This window comes from Lycorma delicatula, chromosome 4 (assembly GCF_047948215.1).
Source record: "Lycorma delicatula isolate Av1 chromosome 4, ASM4794821v1, whole genome shotgun sequence".
In the NCBI taxonomy this organism is placed as follows: domain Eukaryota; kingdom Metazoa; phylum Arthropoda; class Insecta; order Hemiptera; family Fulgoridae; genus Lycorma; species Lycorma delicatula.
In genome coordinates this window covers 213,580,261-213,602,277 of record NC_134458.1, presented here as the reverse complement: position 1 = coordinate 213,602,277, position 22,017 = coordinate 213,580,261, and the positions used below count along the sequence as shown (strand labels likewise).

Here is a 22,017-nt window from a genome sequence, read left to right as displayed (position 1 = left end):
AAATAGCGTTTTTTTGGATTTTTAAAAATATTTTTGGGTTTAATAAATTATTAGTAATATCACAATAAAATGTCCTCATAATTCACCTCCACCGCTAAAAAATAAATTTTAGGTTTTGATCGGTTGAATATTTTTTGGTGGAATTTTTTCTTCCGTTTACAATAGTAAATGTAGGAAAATCAAAAAAAATTCTTGGAAGGTGATTTTGGAGGTGGGGGAGCAGAAAAATATTCCGTTTTTTTGAATTTTTAAAACTTTTTTGGTTTATTTAAACGTATAATGATAATGATAATATTAAATAAAATTTTATCATAGATTACCCCCATACCAAAATTTAAATCTTAGGTTTTTTTTTCGTGTATAAATATTTTCCAGTAAGTAAGAATAAATACGCAATGCCAGGAAAGTATTACAACTTTGTTGTCGGATTTTTTTCCCGTTAAATGTATTAATTTGTTTTTTATTATTTCGTTCCGTAATTTTTTCTACTTCTGTTTCACCCCCTTTTTTAAAGTACGCGTAACTTCCAAATCCATGTAAGGTTGAGGTTTTTACTTTTTTTTGAAAAATAGTTTTTTTTTTGCAACTAATTTTTTAAGAGTACTTTAAATTCTTCTACATGTTTACCAATTTTAGTTAAAAGTCCTTTTAAAATAATTTTTAAATAAATATGCGTATTTAAAGTTAAAATAAATAAATTTGTCGAACAAGGCTTTAGAAATAAGTTACAAACGATGATCGTGTTATTCAGGAAAAGTTCATCGACCCATCTTTTTTTCATTATTAAAGTTTAATGGTTTAAACGGCGAAGAATGTTTACCGGTTAGAATGTTAAGACTTTTTTATAATTTTTTTTAATTTTAAAATGCAGACTGTGTTTTAAGTTTTGTCTTTTTAGCCTATTTATTAGTGGAAATTGTATTTTTTTTTTTTAATTTATCACAAAATGTATTTAAAAATAAATTAGTATCTAGTGTTTTTCTTTCCAGATAAAAAGTATATGGTTAATACAAATAGAAATGAGTAAAATTATAAATTCTATTGTGTTTTCTTTTAATTAACTTTCTAAAGAACTGATTTTATTTTATTTTTTAAAGAAGTTCAATAATATGTTAAATCTGTAAATGACCTAAATTTATAGCCTGTGTGTCCTCGATTTATCGTAAAAAATAAATAATCTAATGATTTTAAATAGCTATTATCGGTTTTAAAAAAATATATTACGACATAAAAAAATAATAGTTGAAAAGAAATGTTACGTTTTTTGTTTAAAAACAATATTTAATCGTTAGCCCTCGTTTGCTACGTTAAATAGACAATTATACGCGTTATAAATGATAAAATACGTTGTGAGTTACCAAAATTGCAGTAAAAGGGATATTTTTAAGAAAAAAATTAGGCCAAATTCAGCAAAACGTATAAAGTTCCTCTCTATAGTTAGATATTGCTTCGCTTAAAATTTATGGTTCTTAAAAAAAATAAATCAAAAAATAATTGATAAATTTCACTGAGAAAATTCCACGAGATATCGCATGTTAATATATATTTAAGTATATTTTCAAAATGGTTTTAAATGCGATAGAACTTTTGAATGAAAAGTTATAGATCGACTATTAAGATGGCGTGTTATCTCTTAATATCATTATTTTATAGATAGTAGACAACTTGAACGAACATGTTTTTTTTATCGTCAGTCTTTTGACTCTGGTTTGATGCCGTTTTTATTTCATTATGTTCTGTACTAATATCTTTACTCTTTTTAGTTCAACGTATTTATTATTTCCTACGTCCTCGGTTTTCCGTTTTATGTATAACAATATATTTCACTTTCCCGGCGAATATATCTAGAAAAGCTATACTAAAGGGGAAAGTACGGTGATCATATTCGTATGAGGTATCTGGTTTTTTCAAATCTTTTCGTTTTAAGAATCCAAATAATTCACCTAGACCAGTGAAGACATATAGTTTGTATGCATATATATCGCAGACTTTTTGGGCCTTATATCTTAGGATTGATTGAACCGATTTTCTTCAAATTTCACTCAAATACTTCTTTACGTGAGACATCATTAATCATATTAATTTAATTTAAAATTTTGTTAAAGGAGTGGGAAATACAGAGAAAAAACTAGTCTCGATTTCCTTCAGAGGTATTTTAGAGAAAACTTTATTAAAGCAATTTTGTTACCTACGATGCATATATAAATAAACCGGAAATTTTTTTTTTCAAGAAATCAGCCCCACCCGTTAAAACTGAAATATATGTATTTTGTTCTCTTGCTCTGTCTCCTTTCGGTTTAAATATTTTTCACAATTTTTTTGAAAGTTTGTACTTCATTCATAGAGAGCCATAAAGAAATAACTACTTTTAGGCTCTGGACCTAAAATGCAGAAATTGTTTTTCAAAAATTTTCTTTTCCTATTTTAGCTTCTATTCAAGGGGTTGTGTTAGATTTTGAGAAAACTTTAATTTAGCAAATTTGTTAACCTTAACCTATACATGAATATTTTTATAAAAATGTTTCTTAACATTTATTCCCTCTTCTGAAAAATATATTGTTTCTGGGTCTACTCTTGTGATTTTTAGTATTACATTTTTTTTGTATTTTTTTTCCATCGTTTAAGGGTTATTAAAATTAAAGTAGCTTTGGCACCTATATTATATTCCGGATCCAAAATGAGTAGCAATTTTTTTCATTACTTTCATGAAAGTTATACTTTATTTTTTCAATATTTTTAAACAATTCTCTTTAAAGTTATTTCTTTTTTTTGTTGGGATCATTTCATTATAAATAAATTTTTTCTAAATTTTTTTGCGTAGTAAGGAAGCCGCTAAAGTCAAAAATCTTTTCGAAAGTTGGGAATTTTTTCGCTTAGATTTTATTTTGATAATTATCATAATCAATAAAAAATGATACTTGGGCAACCTTTTTTTAGTTTTTATCTCGACGTTTATAAAACTAATTTTGATGCATATTAAGTTATTAAAAGTCGTTTTAATACGGAAAAAATGTGCAAGAAAATATGACTTTTATTATTTTACAATAAAATAAAACACTTTCGTAGAATTTTTATCATTTTACAATAGTTCTTTTATTAATTTTTTTTTAAGGCGTAGTATAAGTCGTGCAATATTTTACCAGCTTTTTTTATGTTCTGTAAAAATTAAATTAATTAAACCTGGGTGTCTTAATACTTATACTATTATTCTAGTTCGTCTCTCTACAAGTTGTATCCGTTTTGTACACGTTCTTCTTTGCAATCTTCTCTACTCTTTTGTTCTTTGTAACATCTCTCCGTTTCGTATTTTATTTACCTACGTAATTAATATCTGATACCGTATTTAAAGGCACGTTTACTTTTGCTTTTATTATTTTCTCATCGCCTATGTTTCGTTACCGTAGAGCATACCTTCTGCACAAATATTTTTAAGAATATCTTTCTAATTCATAGATCTATATTTTATTTGGTCACACGTTTTATTTTTTGAATGCAAGCTCTCGTTGCTTATGAAATCTGCTTTTGATTTCAACTCTACTTTGTTCATCCTTTGTAATTTTCCTACAAAATAACAGGATTCTAAACTGTCTTATGTGTTCCGATTTATTTTAATATTTAATTCTTCATTACCTTTGTTTCTATACTCGCTTATTTTCAGGCTAGATTTCATTCCTGGAAATTCATTTTGTTAAGAATTTTTTCATTCTCATTTTTAGTTTCTGTCAATTGGAATGTTATCATCGAATATCGATATTTTTATCCTTTTTCTTTATGTGTTATCCATCCTGAAAATTTTCAAATTATATACTTCGTAATATATACAAATCCAAATCGTCTTATATTTTTAAACATTTTTTCCTTTTTACATTATCAATTATCTTCTGATCTGCAAATGCCAAAGTGATGGTTTTATTCTTTTTATGCCTGCCTTCTGAGGTTAATGGATGTTCTCCATTGTATGTGAGTATTATTTCTAAACCAGAAATGGCTGTCATCAATATCCAAAACAATTGTTAAAAATGATTTAGATTCCTATTCCTCCAGGCATTTAGATTTGGATTTAAGGTAGCCCCCGAGGCTTCTTGATGCTAGACCAATCTAGCTCGATGGAACTAACTTATTATTTTTACGTAGTAGATGGATGAATACTTATAAAGATTTTAAAACGTATTTTTCAGCTGTAATTTACCTTCTGGATTATATCGAAAGAGAATTACGGTTTTGAAATTGTTTCTGATCATACGATTTCCAGTTACAAAATAAATCATGTTTCTTCGATTTTTCTTTCGTAATATAAATAAAAAAGATGCAGAAAAACCTTTACCGGATATTTCAGTGAGAAGCGTGTTTGTGGTTCAAATAAAACTTTTAATCGTTATTCGTTATGTTTATGGTGATAAGTGCATAATTTTTCGTACTTAATGTCGGTGGATTATTTGGGTGTGGCCGTATAGTTAGAAGAAAGATGGCAACCAGCTCGTCCGGGATTATTACTCCCCGTACTTTCAAAAGCCACTGAGAAATCCCAGGCATATTAGGGAAAATATGTAGTCACTTTGTTTGCGATTGTGTACCAACCTTATATGGTTTGGCGTCGAAATGTAGATATGCAAGTGACCTTTTCACTGTTTCTAAATTCCTAATTTTATAATGAAAATCATTACTTCGTTTGATCGGTGACTTTTGTGTCTTGCGTGCCAAAATCACTAGAAATATTGGAACATGTTTATCTCGGTCTTACAGTTTGTGTAAAAGAGGACAATTTTTTTTTTTAAACAGCGCCTTATATATTCTGTATCTAAGCAGTCGTCGATAAATTTTGATTTTTAAAGCTTTTTTGAAATATTAATGGTGTATTTTTGCAGTATAATCTAAAAAAAAGAACTTTTTGCGACTGAGATTTAAGTTTGTATTAATCGAGTTCCTGTTCATACTAATTCTGTTTACATCATTTACATATGTTACTATTTTTAAATTCTACATTGATTTTTTTTTTATCATAGTCTTAGATTCAGTCGACGTACTTGCTCATCTCTCTCTATTTTGAGTTAACTTTTAATTTCGACATTATTTTATACATTTGACCATCAGTTGCGTTATCTTTCCTAATCATTTTCTTTTTTTTTTATATCGTTTACGTTTTACGCTTTTTCCATTACTAAATTAAAAGGAATACTTGATGCTGTATATACGACCTATTAATCTATTTCTCTTATATGAATTTTCCTTATGATTCTTTTTTTTTAGAACGTCTGCCGGTTTTACTTTTATTTCAGTACTTTTTCTGTAAATTGTTTTCTTCTAATTTTTAAATTTATATTTCATTCTATATTTCTGCATCAATCTTCTCTTTAACGTACACTTATATCTTACTTTTCTCCTCCACGTTTTAATTTTCCTACTGAATTAACAGAATTCTTCAATTTTGTAATATATGACTCTGCCACCTAATTTTGTATATTATAAACTGATTACGATTATAAAATTAAAAAATGAACTATTTCTTTGGTAAATGTGGAGTGTGAAAATATTGTAAGCAGTTCATTTTTTAAGTTCATTGTTGGTATATATCATTTGGTAAAACTTTTACCGTAAGATTTTTTTCTTTATTGCATCTTTATTATGTACTTTCTCTACTATTTTAAATGAAGTTTAAAACGATATTATAATAATAATTAACAAAAAATTCCAGATCTTGTAAATGATTGAACCTGAGACTAATTAATCAATCATAAACTATGATGATCATTCTAACAATTTATCTACCAAGTTTGTGTAATAGTTAATGGATTGTAAACACGGTTGTTGTTTATTTTGTTTTGGTAAACAAATGATGTAACAAATAATAAACTGTTATTTAATTGATTGTAAACAAGGGATGGTGAATCCACAGTACCTATCATTTACGAGGGTGGGGGGAGGTACTTGTTTTAAATTCAGTTTCCGAAATCTATTGTTGATTAACATTTAAAGAATTAAAAATTTCTTCATTGTGTAAATTATATTTTATAGTGTTTGGCAAGAAGAGTACGATTTTAAAATTACTTGATTGAAAATTAATTTATTTCTGGCTAAAGGGAAAAAACAATATCGTCTTTTACTTTATGAAATATTTAGGGGGTAATTGAAGATATATAACATTATCCCTTTAGACCAACTCTTTTTTTTTTTAAAAAGAAGAAAATAATCCCGTATTCTTTTTAAAGAAAATGTTTTTTTTTGTTATTTTAATATTATTTAGTATACAAATAGAATTGGCTGGGTGTATAATGTAGAATTAACTTTATAATTTGATGTGAAACCTGGGCTTAAAGACAGTTTCTCTCTTATTTAGATTTAAATTTTGTAACAGATTTTGGTTTTGCACTTGGTACTAATCAGCTGACGTAATTATAGTTTAGTTCATTTTTGTATGTGTTATCAAGAATAACGGTCTATAAATGCCTATAAATACACAAAATAAGCTTTTGTACTTTAATGTCATCCCTGAAAAAAAATAAGAAGAAGAATATTGGTGACGTCCATGATGAATTAAGTGTGAAATTTTCAAGTTCTTCATTCCGATCCGTCAACATTTGAGTAAGCTGAACATAAAATTTGAAAATAGTTGAGAATTACGACTGGAATTAAATTTGTAATTTGGATATTAAACAGCTTGTTACGAAGACATTAGTAAAGAGCTCTCAAACGCAAAATGACTTCTATTAAGCTGAGAATACCCGGAATAAGTTTGCAGAATATTCTTCGGGATATGAATAAGTGTTTTCGGCCAAGGTGATTTCATGTACTTTGTGAAGAACATTTTAAGAAAAGGGTGGAATTTGATGAGAATTTATTCGTTGTGAAGCAGATCCTCATTTTTTTTAGCTCAATAATACGGTATGATTAAGCATGCTTCAAATTGAATGCTCTAGAAACCCATTATAATTGTGTTTAATGGGTTGATGAAAGTTTCCCCGTAATTAATGAGAAGAGACATAATTCGTCTGTAGTTCATTTGGTCTGGGTCACAAAAATAAGTATTAGTACCTTATTTCGTAGACGGCAGTCTAACAGGCGATTCACATCTTGAAATGTTATTCCTGAACTTTTCTACAATTGTTTTTTTTTTCATTGGCCGTATCTATGTGTAACAGCGAGATAGGACATCTCATCGCTATGCTCTTTGTTAGAGTCTCCCTTTTTCTGTTTAGCCTCCGGAACCACCGTAAGGTATTACTTCAGAGGATGAGTGAGGATGATATGTATGAATGCAAATCTAGTCTTGTACAATCTCAGGTCGACCACTTCTGAGAATTGTGGTTAATTGACACTCAACCACCAAAGAACACCGGTATCCACGATCTAGTATTCAAATTCGTATAAAAACCTTTACTAGGATTTGAACCTCAGAACTCTTGGTTTCCAAATCAGCTGATTTGCGATGAATTTAACCACACCAGCCCCACAGGCTATTGCCTATGGGGCTGGTGTGGTGTGGAGTCGAGGTAGACTCTATTATTTTAGAGTCTACCTCGATGAAACTTTTTCTATTTGAATAGGACAACGAAAACGATTGAGTGGTTCACATGATAAGATACCTTGCAATTTTTTGTACTGGGGAATCGTCAAAGACATAATATATTTTCTTAAAACCCTGAACCGCCTCAAGCTATCCGTTGAAAACTGCATTTATTTTATAAGTCATAACAAAATTTGATGCTGTTGAGTTACGGCGAAGGGGGGGGGGGCTTTCGCTGTTTACTGCTGCTATTTTGTTTCTTAATTATTGTATTTAGTTTAAATATCACTTTTGTTATTAATAAATTGTACGTAATTGCTGATCTCTGTGGCGGAGTGGTAGCATCTCGGCCTTTCATCCGGAGTTCCCGGGTTCGAATCCCGGTCAGGCATGGCATTTTTCATACGCCACTTCTTATTCCCATGCACATCCTTCAAACTAATTTGGTGAATTAATCATCCAAAAAATAAATAAATCAATAAAAAAATTATGTATACTTAACGTTAATTATAGACGAGGTTAACGAGCGAACCCCATTAACACAATAGTACCCAAAATTTATTGTAAAGAATGTGTATTTTAGTGGTTAAATGTTGTCACATATGCGTAAGGACAAAAGGTTGGCTGTCAAATATTAAACATGTAATAATAATAATAAAAACTTTGTTTTCCTTTTTATTTGTTGGTTTAACATGTTTTATTAACTGATTTCTTCGTGTTGGTGTTTAGGAAAACTGACTTTTAGCCCTCGGTATTGTCCTACATTTATTACGTTCATTCTAATTTTAAAAATAGCTTGCTTAAACGTGCGAAGATAAAATTATTATAAAACTATGTTTTCCTTTTTCTTATCAATTTGTGGTTTTTTTGTTCTTATCCTTGGATAGTATTGAATTCTTTACAATATTTGTTATTCGTTTATTAATAATCTATTTAACGGTTATGAACATGTAATTATAATATTTAATTGCTCCATTAATAAAATAATTAGCTTTTCCTTGTTGTTCTTATTATTTTTTTTATTAAAACAAAGTTTTTTGTAATACATATCTTGTCTTTAATGGTTGCGCTTCTTGTCGACAGACAAAACGAGTTGGGTTAATATCCTGTGGAGGTTATCTTTTAAAAAGAAATGAAGAAGCCGAGGGCCGCCAGGCAAAAAGGCAAAAACGAAAGAAAAAAACAACTACTGCCGCGGAATGTGACCGACCCTCTGAGAAGAAGGCATAAAAGAAGAAGGAAAAAATAAATATATAATACTGTTTTAAAGAGAGTGAGTGAGTGAGCGGGCGAGGTTGTGTGTGTGTGTGTGTGTGTGTGTGGTATGGAGTGAATGTCCAGCACAAACCGGCATCTGCACCGGCACGGCAGCTTTACTCGGTCTTCTTGTTTTGCTCTTCTTCTCATCTATCGCTCAGGTACACATATACACGTCGACTTACCCTGCCAGTTCGCTTTGGTATATATGCTGCAGCTAGGTCTCGCATGAAGTCGGTCTTCACTCGCATACCTACCGGGTAGACTAGCTCGTCAGGCGGCCTCCTGGCCTATACTTATTATACAAATTACAGTTCCAACCCCACATCGGTGGATCGTTTGGTTCTCTCTTAGTATCTTGCTTTACCCGGTTGATATACGAAACTCGAAACTGACCGAGCTACTTCTTTATCTTTCCTTTCTTTGATTCAAGTTTATCCTTGATTTAGGTTATCTGTTGTTAACCGTCATTTTTTTCTTCTTATTTTTCAACAAGTCTGGTTCTTTTAATGTAAAAGAAAATCACTTATTCTATTTTATGTTTCTTCAATTGAATACGTTTTCATAGTTCTGAGAGTGGGGGAATTAAAATGTAAAATGATTTTAACTTTTTTGAAGTCAGCGTCAAATTAAAAAACAAATAATTATCAACAGTTCCTTAAATTGATGCCAATTTCATACAGACAGTGTTTAAAAAAGAATTGAATAGTTTTTTAAGTTGGATGTTTTATTTTATTTCAAGTTTTTAGTTTTTTTCAGAAAGATACTGTATTTAAAAACAGTTTGCAAGAAATGCTAGATGCAGTAAACTTATTTATGAAGAGAATAAGGAATACAGAGAAATACTATTAATTATGGAAGAATACATGAATTTGTTTCTTTTTTATTAAATTGGTCCATTTAATTTTCATAAAGTTTTGTGTAAAAATATTTTTTGAATATCAACATGACCTCTGGCTGTATGTAAATTTATCATTTATATAATTGAAAACACAGTAACCAAAATGATTGTAGGCAAGCTGACGTAATATACTTACTGCTCACAAAATTGACGTAACCACTATCATGATAACAAATATCCTATCCCAGGCTTACTAAGAAAAGAAAAGCGAAATTGTTTCCTGTTGCCTTAATCAGTATATTCCGAATACACTGTAGCATATCAATAAGCCTAATTCTACAGAAAGTCAAATGATAAGCACTACAAATTAGTCTTTATTCTATTTACTATAAGGACACATTTGTATAATAAACATCATTATTCTATAATAAACATCATTACTCTGAATACTTCCTATTGTTTCTCGGGAGTTTTACGTGTGTTATGGCTGTATGAAAGATTGTGACAGATATTTAAAAAATGAAAACAGTGCACCCTTCTATTAAGAATTAATGCATTATATACCTTGCCTCAATAGAGCAGGCTTTCCATTATGCTATGCAATTCAATACTAAGTTTGGATATTAGTGAAAAAATTATAAAATAATTTATATGACTGTTTAATTTCTAATTTAAAATATTTTACCTTGACCTATGAAAGAAACTTAAAATGGGATTTTCTACAAGATGTCTTGTAGGGAAAAAAAAATTGTCGTCAAAATCAGTATATTTTATTCTAGGGATTTAACATTTTATATTAAATACAGTAAACTTCCCAATATTGGACACAGCTTAAGAATCTGTTATTTAGAGGCATCCACTATTCAGAAAATGTGAATATAATATTATGTTCAGTTATTGTACAGAAAAAACACTTTGAATAGAACAGTATTGTGTATTTATTTCATGTAAATTAAAATTAAAAAAAAAAAATTGCTAATTAATGCGACTTTGTAAAATTCACGTTTTTTTTTTTTTTTGGTTTTTCTGAAAATAAAACACTCTCCTCATAAATTCATATTCGAATAAAAAAAAGGTTGTAAACATTTTTAATAAAATACACAAAACTGAATGTACAGTAAACGTATGTGTAGAAAATGTACTACAAGAAAAAAATACAGTACTATACCGTAACAAAAAATATTACAGGTGTTCAGTGTACAGTATACACCTGCAAGTAACTGATGATGAATCACGCTGGATGATGAATTGATTGAAATCATAACACATCAACGTCTAAGCGGGAAATGATGCAATTCACAACAGATAAACAAATTAGATGCTGCTGTCTGTGTTTCAGAACTTGATTGAACAGTTTTTATAGGTAAATTCATTGGCCACATCTGTTATTTAGCAGGTTCGTTATTGAGAAATATTTTATCCATTAATGTCACTATAAAACTGCTGGGAATCAAAAAGTGCCTGTTATTAACAACGAAAAAGAGTCTGTTATTGGGAAGTGTCCGTTAAGGGAAGTTTCAGTGTATGTGTAATGTTTAAATCGATTAACTTTTTTTTAATTCCTAATATATATATATATATACGTATTATGAATTTGTATGTACGAAAGGGACCTTGTTTGAACCCGTAAAATGGTATAATGAAGTAGTAGTTGGCATTTCAGGTTCTAAATCAGCTGGTCTCAGGTTTGATTCTTCATCGTTATTTGTTATATTGAATACAATATTTATTTTCTTATTTCTTAAAATATTCATGTAAATCTATGTCAGTCTACGAATTGAAAAATTTATAACTCCTTATTTTTATTTTACTATAAGTTATAGAATTTATATAAAGCTGCGTTTCATATATAAAAGTAGGTAATGGATTTATAGAGGTTTAATATGATGTTTATGTTACAGTTATGACTTAATTATGAGTATAAATGTTTTGCTACAACTGTAAATTTTTAACTTAAGACCCTTGTAAAAAATAGTTTTTTAAACATATATACAAATTACTAATAACATTTGTAAAAGTGTGTTAACAAATTATTCACTGTTAACAAAATATCGACTAAATTTATGGTGGAATGTGTATCCACTCTCTAGATTGTATGATAGTTTTATTTGAACTTTTAACAGATTTGATTCCATAACTTTGACTTTCCAATGAGTTAGTCAGGTCTTGCGTATGATTGTTTCATTTGTTTCTTATGTATCTATGTCTTTTAACTGAAATTTTCATTTATATTTAATAAATTATATTGTTAACATTAATTTTATTGATATTTCATCAGTTTGGTTTTTCTGGGAAGATGATTCTGATGTAAGTTCTTACATTATCCCTAAATATTTGAAGTAAGAGTGGGGATTAAGAGCACTTGAGGGAACAGTTTTTATATCCGTTAATATTTGGTTTTGTCAATAAGTTGCACACTCCGTTATTATACACATTTTGTATAGTATAATTCTGTATTGTATTCTAATTGAATACAGGAAGAAGGGGAGTAGCATGGAATTGTTTAGTACACACACACACACACACACACACAGAGAGAGAGAGAGTGAGAGATTGTTGAAGTTTAGTCTATAGAATAAAGAGGTAAAGAGGGGAAAGTTTTAAAGTAAATAATTTGGGGGCTGTTTCAATTTAAAGGTTACAACATGTGTGTGTGTGTGTGTGTGTGTGTGTGTGTGTGTGTGTGTGTGTGAGAGAGAGAGAGAGAGAGAGTGAGAGAGAGAGAGAGAGAGAGAGAGAGAGAGAGTGTTTGTGCATAAGTAAGAGATGATCTATATAGTAGAGTGGTAGTACTTCTGCCTCTCATCCGGAAGGATCTGTGTTTGATTCTTTGTTGGCTTGGTTTTTTCTTACAGTGCAAAATTCATGTTTTTTATTTAGTATCAACCTGTCTGTCAGAATAAATAAATAAAAATAAAAATGTTATCATCTGTTGAAGGTTGTCAGTCTGAGAATATTTGAATTAATCAGACATTATGAAAAAATTAGATTTTATAGCAGTTTTGAACTTAAATTATAAAATGTTCTTTACCATTTTTAGGGTCTAAAATAAACATTTTTTTTTGGAAATTCTTGATCTGAATGCTGAAAAGTGAGGGTAAATTGAAGTCGATGTGAGATTTAAAGAAATATTATTACTTTGATTCATGTTACTTCATGATTTCAGTACCATAAAAGATATTATTAAAAATATTGTTGTATGACCTGTTCACAACCTATTAGTTTTGGTGATACATCAGAAATAGTTATTTGTTTCTCTTCCTTCAACATTTCTTTGCAAATATTTTTTGTATTTTCCCCCCATTTTATCTTCTTAGAGAATAGCTTTTTTATTTTTATTTAATGATTGATTTATTCATGCACCCATTGATTATTGTCAAGAAGTGTCATTATTATAAAATATTATATAATATAAAATTACTTAAAAATAGATTAAAGATACAAACTGAATCTCCTTAGTACATAAAATCCTTAAAAATAATTATAAACATTAGAAATTTTCATGAAATATAAATCTTTTGTCCTCTTGTAACAATGAAACAACTAAATAATGTATAGCATCCTCAAAACTGAAAGAAAATCCCCACAGTAAAGAAAGAAGTATACTAAACAGTTATATAAGTAAATTCAAGACTAGAAAATCAAATAAAGATTTTAAAAAAAACTTATTCTAAAAATTAATGATTATTTTATTACTCAAGTGCAAATAAAAATCAAAACACTTAATTAAATCAGATGTAACATACATTTTAATCCAAAATTCTTCATTTTTGAATATTTCCTAATTTTGAATTGGTCTAATATGTAATTACATAGCATATTTAATTCATTTTATGATTGTTTATTTAATTTTTACTAATATTATTCATATTTTTCCTTGACTAATTTTTCTTCAGATATGTTATTACAGAATTATTACAAAGTGATCTGCATAAAATTATTGTGTCACCGCAGCACCTGTCAGCTGATCATATTAAAGTGTTTCTTTACCAAATATTGAGAGGTAATATTAATAATATTATTATACTGTTATAATACATTAAAACTACTTTAAATAAAGAAAAAAATATTGATGTAATATTTTGCATATGAATATTGTGACTCAATTTTGGAATTAAATGTACGATTGATTTTTCTACCATCAGTGTAAGTAACAACCAAGAATTGAAAATTATCAAGTTTTAGTGGTTTAATATAAAATTGTTGTGGTATTTCAGGTTTTTGTATGAATATTTAATTATTTTAGAATATTTTGTTACTTATAAATTTTTAAACTGTCACTTAAACAGTTATAGAATATAAATTAGCTGGTGCCAACAGGTAGTTCTGAAATGTATTAAAGCAGCTTTTTAAACAAAAAATAATAGATTTTGATGTACAAGAATTAATGATTATACGGATCAGTTTCAAATAAATTGTGCAAAAGCAAATATCTCTTCAGCAGAGTGGTAGCATCTTGACCTTTCATGCGGAGGTCCTAGATTTGAATCCTGATCAGACATAGCATTTTTCATAAGCTAAAACATTTCAGTTTCATCTTCCTACATACAAGCTTTGAGACTATGTAATAAAGTAATTATAAAAAAAATAAGTAAAAAAAATAGAACTAAGTATCATACAGAGTTAAATGTTCAGTATACTTTATTCACTTTAATTAATAGTGTTAATAAAATAAACCGTTTATTGCTTATTTGTTCTTATATTATTGTACAATATTTTTCAAATTAAATAAACAAAATTATACATACAACTTTGTTAACACACTACACTGGTAACCTTATAAGGTTGTAGAGTAATACTTAATGTTTAAGAGTAAAATAATTAATAAATCAAAATAATTTTTCTTTTATCTGATTCAGTTTTTTCCACAGCTTGTTTGTATATCTTCTAATCCTGATAAATCCATTCATTGACATTACTTTTTTCATCCATTCCCTATTTCTACTATCTCTTGCCAGTCTCTGCCAAGTCTCTCCTCTTACTCCTAAATGCTTCATCTCATTTGCCCTATTACTCTTCAGCTGCCTTGGATACCAATTTAATATTTTCAACATCCATCTTTCATCTACAGACATTCCTATATGGCCTGCCCATTTCATTTTTCTCTCAAATATTCCTTCTTTCTTTTACTGTTTAGCCTCCAGAACCACTGTAAGGTATTACAGAGGATGAATGAGGATGATATGTATGAATGTAAATGAAGTGTAGTCTTGTACAGTCTCAGGACGACCATTTCTGAGATGTGTGGTTAATTGAAACCCAATCTGTAAAGAACACCATTATCCACAGTCTAGTATTCTTTCGAATTTTACCTTACCTATGCCTTTAAATTTTTTTTCTTCCATAAGCCATCAACTATTTTTTTTTATCTTGTGTACCAATTCATGTCATATTTGTGGCCAATGATCTTATGCTTGTTCTTAATTTCTGCATTATTTCCTTTGGCAGCATCCAAGTTTCAAAGCCATATACTTGCCGTGTCTGCATGCGTGCGCGCGCGCGCACACACATACACATACATTTTGGAAAATATTGTTTTATTTACCATTTGTATGTCAGATAAAATATATGCTTGTATTTGTTGTTAAATGTTGTCAGTCCCATCCCAATTTTTCTATTGACTTCTAATAGTTGCTCATCTCCGTTGAATCTTTGGTGTAAGTAGTCAAAACTCTCATAATATTTTCTGCTTCTTCACCCTTCATTTTAACATTTCCTTTTTCACAAGTGAACTACATAATTTTTGTTTTTCTTGAATTTGCCATATGGCCTAATTTTCTAGTTTACTGCAGTATTTCTTTCTTCGTTTCATGGACTTCCTCCAAGCACCTTCCACATCATCCGCAAATTTTAGGGTATTCACCCATTCTCTGAGGATATTTATACCTTTACCCTGCTAGGCTAAACTCATAAAGGTCTTTTCTAATATCGCAATAGAGATTTTAGTTGATGGAATATTTCCTTGTCTCAATCCTCTTCTTAATTTTACCTCTTTGTATGCATCTCTTAGTGAAAATTTAATCTTAGCACAACTTAAGAATCTTATGTGTTTAAGAATATTTAGATTAATTTCTTCTATTGTCTAAGTCTTTAATGTGTAAATTATTAAGTCCATTTTCACTCAAAAAAATAATTTAAATAAAATAAAAAAAAGTGGATCTTGCCTTTAAAAAAACATATATAATTCTCTCTTTCTTTTTATGCTGCAGTATACATATATTTTATCCATTTTATGTAAATTGTCTGTCTTTTCGTTAAGCTAGAAGTTGATAGAGTTTAACAGTTACAACAAAGATTTTGTAATTTTAGCTTTATAAGATATTTTTCAACTTATCTAAGTGAAAGCTCTTTTGTAAGCTGTCCACTGCTTGATCCATTCATGTTTCTTGTAGCATTACTTCTGTGCTTCATATTTTTGAAATGTGTGCTATTTAATAATTATTGGAACAAAGATGATAAACACAATCGTCTTACATCGGTTATTATACATAGCCTTGCAGCACTGGTGACATAGTAAGCCAAGAATTACTGGTTACGGTTAGTACCAGTAGTTCATTTAATCATAGAAGCATTCACTGTTAAATAATCAAAGATGGTTTCTCAGACAACTGGTTGTCCTTTACCTGTTCCTTCCCTTTATCATGGCCTTTATTCCTTTTTTGAATAAATTCGATTGGAAGAACTTTCTTCCTCGTTAATCCTTGGTAACATTTTGGCACCTTTTAATAGTATACAAGACATTTATTAAATCTAATTGAAGTAGTCTCTATGCTTGTGAAACTATCCAAGGGGCCCATGTCCTATGCAGTGGTTATTCAGTCAAACTATTAGATTGGATGCCCTAGTTGGTAAATCTAGTCTTCCTATTCCTCATGAAATCTAACTTAATTTAAATGTACTGATAAACTATTAATTGTAAACTAGTTTTATGGTCCAAAGAAAATATTTTAAGTTTGTTTGACTGTGTATCATTTGTTGATAAATATTATAATTTAGTTAGTAGCTGTCTTATTTTTGTTTTCTGTTGCAAATATTTTCAGCTTTTCTAGCACAGTACTTTATCAGTCAATACTTAAGTACATTTTTAAAATCTTAAGTTTAAAAAAAATATATATTTGGTGTCTGATTAAATAGTGTACACCATAAAAGCACTTGCAACATGAAAAGAAAATAGACACCAATTTAATTAATACTTTAAAGTATTTATTAATTTGTTTTGCCATTAATATATATTTAAATAAAATATTATCATTCGTATTATGTGTGTGTTATATATTTTATCTTGTAGAGTACTTAAGTTGTGGAGTAAGGAATTAATTTAATTTTATGAGCAGTGTCTGTTGTAGAGGTTTTTTATTATTAATTAATATTAATGACCAGAAAATGTATTATTGTGTAGGTAAAATAAATAAAACAAAACACTGATAGGTACTGGGAATTGAACTTGGAATTAATGTCTTTTTATTAGCCAGTTAAATTTTAATGACTGAACTTCAGAAATATTTTGAACCATTATTTACACTTTGATTAATACATATGTCTAGAGTAAATTGAAAAGAAATATGTAGGTGTATGTATCTGAATAGTTTCAGTTGTTTGTTTTTTAACTGGGTATTAATAAGTTTTGAATATTCACTCTTTTGACGTATAATTTTTTTGTGTTAATCTTTTGCTCATGAACAAAGTAGCATCATTATCAGTCAACCATTATTATGCTTGTTCATGATTTTGCATGGCTGGTTCAATTCTAGTTCAAGGTTCTAGCATATTTAGTGCAATATAGCTTTGAAAATAATATAAAATAGTACATTTGGTTTCAAAAGGAAACAATATATATGATACATATTTGATTTGAGTGTGAACAAACCATCTGACAAACTGTAATCCAGCCAGAAATTAAATATTACAATATAAAAATTACAAACTTTTTCATTACCCATCTAAAGATTCAATTTTTTGTGATTAAGTAAATGTCACAGTATTAAGTATTAACCAGCTCATGACATTGCATTTTTCAGTAAATTTTATTCTTATTTTTTAAATCTTATTAAAATTTGCAGGGAAAACTTGAAATAAACTAAACATGTTGAATGTAATAGAGTAAATTACACTATGTGATGTTTGTATCCGTATAGCAAATTACATTAAGTAGGCGAGAAAGTTCAACAGTTTGAAATTGATGAAAGTCTAATTTTTTGTATATAAAAAAATCAGGATTAGCTAAGCCGTAAATCAATAATGACTTTTTCCCAGGAAATAAACATACTTTTTACTGTGTAATACATGTTTTGTCATTTTTTTATAACCATGGAGAATATGATTGTCAAAACTTTGTTACTGATTATTGGACGATAAATATAATAATCATCTGCAATAATTTCTAATGAATAGGGGCTTACAGAAAAATTTTGTGGTTATTTAAATTATATAACTTCTATTAATTATAATATCTTAATACGTTTAAAATAATAAAAATGAGAAGAGCAGATAATGGCAGAAATTCAAAAGATACAAAATAATTTTAAATTATAATATGCCAACATTCATGGCAGATTGGTAGCATCTCTGCCTTTCATTTGAAGGGGTTGTGGGTTCAAATCCCAGTCAGGCCATTTTTCTCATCAACAGCTGGATTCTGGTATAAACATGTAATTGCTAGACAAGGACGGAAATAATAATATCAAGGTGAATAAAAGTAAAGGTGTTTCTAAATTATTGTTAATTATGGTCCTGAGCAAAACAATAAACTGTTCTGATCCAAGGTATTTGCTATACGGGTTGATTGTCTTTTGTTTATCTACCCCTCTTTCGCACATTCACCAAGACATATATCTTGGGAATTGTGTTAGCTGCTGCTTTGCCTTCATCTATTGGTGCCATCCAATAGCAATCATGTAACCACTTAGGATAGTGAATATTCTGTGGGACTGTCTGTGGATTCATGTTTCCTATTGAGGGGTTGCAAAAAAAAAAAGATAATAGTGGTGGAAGTACCTGTTTGATAATAATCAGTTCAAACCTTTCTTTCTAAAATCTAAATTATGAAAACAATTTTCTTTTTGTTACATGAATACATGTTCTGGTATTACTTATATGATATCAACATACATATATACATTTGCATCAAAACATAGTATTTATTGTTGTATGGTTGTTTTAAAGATATTTTTCTCTTCATTACTAATTACTTGATACGTAATTTACATATCAAATAAAATTTTCTTCTTTTCCAGTTGAGATGATTTTTAAAAATCTTGTAATATAAATTAATAGAACACTGGTTTTAAAATAATGATTTTTAAATAATGAAATGTGAAAAATATTATGGTTGAAACGGAATAAATAAAAAGCATTAGTATTTTTTTAACACTTGCTATAAAATCTGATCGACAAAGCATGCTACTAATATGGTGTAGTGAATATGAAGTATGCAGTACTTCATATGAATTTAAAAAGAATTAATAATAGTATTACAGTTTCTGAAAAAAGTGAACACCAAATAAATCTTTGTTCGATAATTTTATCCCTTTCCCCTCACAACTCTAAAGTATTTTAAACATTTTTGTTGTTTTTATTCAGTGTAAAAGTCAGATTTAGTCTTGGTTTTTCTTGCAAACTTATTATTGTGCCATAGAACATTAGTTTTCAGTTATTTTCATTGCATGCTGTTTTAAATGAAAACATAAGTTACTTAAAAAAAATGTTGAGTGACTAATGCTAAGATATTTTTCATTAGTTATGTGGTTATGTATTTATTGTATAAATGTTATAGATTAACAGTTAGGATATTTAAGTCTATAAAACCTATGTATGATATAGCAGTCTTTATGTTATATTAAGTCGTGTTATGTAGGATCAGAACATTCAGAGACTTCTGCTGAAAAATTATGTACAAATTTTTCTTATAAGGTTTCTTTACTATTACAAAGCTAACAATTGTAGAATGTGTTGTTTAATCTTATTTAATTTGAATGTTTGTTTAGTGCTTTACCCAAATATTTGTAGGAGACCTAATACAAAATACAAGTAGTTACCTAAAACAAAATACCCATTCTCAAGAATAACAAGCCCCATACAATGTTTTTATTTGGAAAAATGATGGAATTAAGAGGTTTTCCATTACCTTTTTCACTGAACTGTCATAAGTCAGTATGTTAAATGCACTAAAAAAAAAAAAAAAAAATTAAGAGGTTTTCCATTACCTTTTTCACTGAACTGTCATAAGTCAGTATGTTAAATGCACTAAAATGCAGATGATATGCTGCCCTAGTAAGTGAAACATTTGCTCTCTTCACAACAGAGACTGAGTTTTGAACCATTACTCTCAGAAAAAGTAGTTCGTAGTAACTGTGCTTGTATTTTAGATCGGTTTTCTCATTGTTGTAATGCATAATACAATGGTATGATAAAGCAATAAATTAACATGCGTCATCTTTTTGTTAAAGTATGCATTATATACATCATCTCCACTTAGTGTAGGAAGTATGCGTGGCATATGGATTATACTGTTGCATAATGCTTCTGTTTTTTAGTGTTACTCAAGTTACTTTAACATTTGCAACTAATTTTATGTCGGTTACAATTTTTCAAAAAAATAAACTAGAAAAATATTAAATCCATTTATAGTCTAAATGTTCATTTTGATTGTGAAACAGTCATCATCAGTGAATTATGAGGAAATGTTTAAAAAAATACTAATTTCATTAAAATATAAATAAAAGAAAAAATTATAATGAAATACAGTTAAATATAAAAATACAGTTAATGAAATAAAAATAATTAAAAAACACCGCAAATTAATTTTTTACTTAATGTTTTTTTTTGATTAATTAACTACATACACTTGAAAGCTTGAAGCTTGTGGATGTAAATTTGACATTTTGTATCGTAAAAAAATTGCCTTGCGTGACTGGGATTCGAACCCAGGACTTTCTGGTTGAGAGGCTTAGATGCAACACTCTGCCACAGAGGGGTCATTGGAATGTAAATTTTTTACCTCTAATTATACCATAAAAATAACTATAGACAAAAAATTAAGTATTGGTTTAGGTAGTCGTCAATGAAAATAAAATTGTCATAAAACCCGCTTAACTTTTTGAAATAACTCAGATTGCACATTACAGCCTCTTACATATCCATTATACAGAGTCAGATCTTAAACCGATCAAAGAGATATCCCTTCACTTAAATCTGTTTAAGGAAGATGATGGTAACCATTTCATGTTCTTATGATATGTAACTTTTACAAAATTATCTTTACGATAAAATTTTTTTGCTCCTATTTTATTGATTTAAAAAACAATCACACACAGTTGTTTTTCATTTCTTTATGAAAGTAAAATTATTTATTTTTTATTAGAAAAAATTTATATGAAAAGAAAATATTTTTAGCCTTTTAAAAAAATTCTACATGATCTATACAAAAAGTTTCAAAAGATGTTTGTATCTTACCATAACTTTAGTTCATAAAGACCTCAGTATTAAATTTCTAGTCCATGCCTAGACTTACTGATAAATGTCAATAGTTGGAAAAGACTTACTCTTTAATTCCTAAGGGAGTGAGTTTCTAAAAATATTTTCTAAGTTGGTATCACCATCACAGAATAAAACTTTCAAGTTGCTAGCCCCTAGGGGAGTTAAACAGACATGGTGATGAGGAATATGTTTTTTAGTCAATAATGAATTTAACAAAAATATATATCTCTGTTTTATTGCATTAAGGTTATAAATTAATATTTTTCTTGCTTTATGTAGTAAAAAATCAATTAATTAAAAATGTTATTTTTACAAATTAACTTGTAAAAAAAAAAAATTTTTATTGCAGTAAATGCAATGTTTTTTAGTATAGTTGTTTGACTGGTTTGATACGTTTTTCCATTCTTTCAATTTTTTGCCAATTGCCTACCTTTTACATATCTCTTACATCTTCAGTTATCTGGATCGTATGTTCTAACCTTTGGCTTCTTTTATTGTTTTTAATCTTTACATTTCCTTCTTGAAACAAATTCACTAATCCTGGATGGCTTAATTTGCCTTAATGCCTAGTAAAGAAAAAAAATATATATATATATATTACACATATGCTTTTATTAGTATGTCACATGCTTTTATCTTTTACCTCACCTGCCCTTTATGTGATATTTTATTACCACATAAAGACAGTAGTAAATATTTTATTATCTAATAGAAAAATTAGCCGATCTGATGTCAACGATGTATTCCTCTGATATAATTCGTTGTTCTATTGTAGTAATATTAACTTCATTATCTTCCTTTCCAACACATTTCTTAATTTTGTTTTCCTCTTTTCTACTTTCTCTTTGAATGTGTCCCCTTTTCATCACCCAACCCTATTCCTTATCCTTGATCCCATCTTGAGTTGAGAAGTCAATGGATCCTTGGTATCTGGTAGGGGGGC

The 22,017-nt window shown here is 28.6% G+C and overlaps 1 protein-coding gene across 3 annotated transcripts in view; it reads left to right on the top strand.

The window, feature by feature from the left end:
- Positions 1 to 22,017, top strand: part of nmo (serine/threonine-protein kinase nemo) — a 262,878-nt gene that overhangs the window by 212,124 nt on the left and 28,737 nt on the right. For all 3 annotated transcript variants that reach the window (XR_012755996.1, XM_075362115.1, XM_075362116.1), the window contains exon 4: positions 13,496 to 13,602. Coding sequence is in view for 2 of the 3 variants with exons in the window: in XM_075362115.1 (XP_075218230.1) it covers positions 13,496 to 13,602 (107 nt within the window). In the remaining variant the exon portion in view is untranslated. The remainder of the gene's footprint in view (positions 1 to 13,495; positions 13,603 to 22,017) is intronic.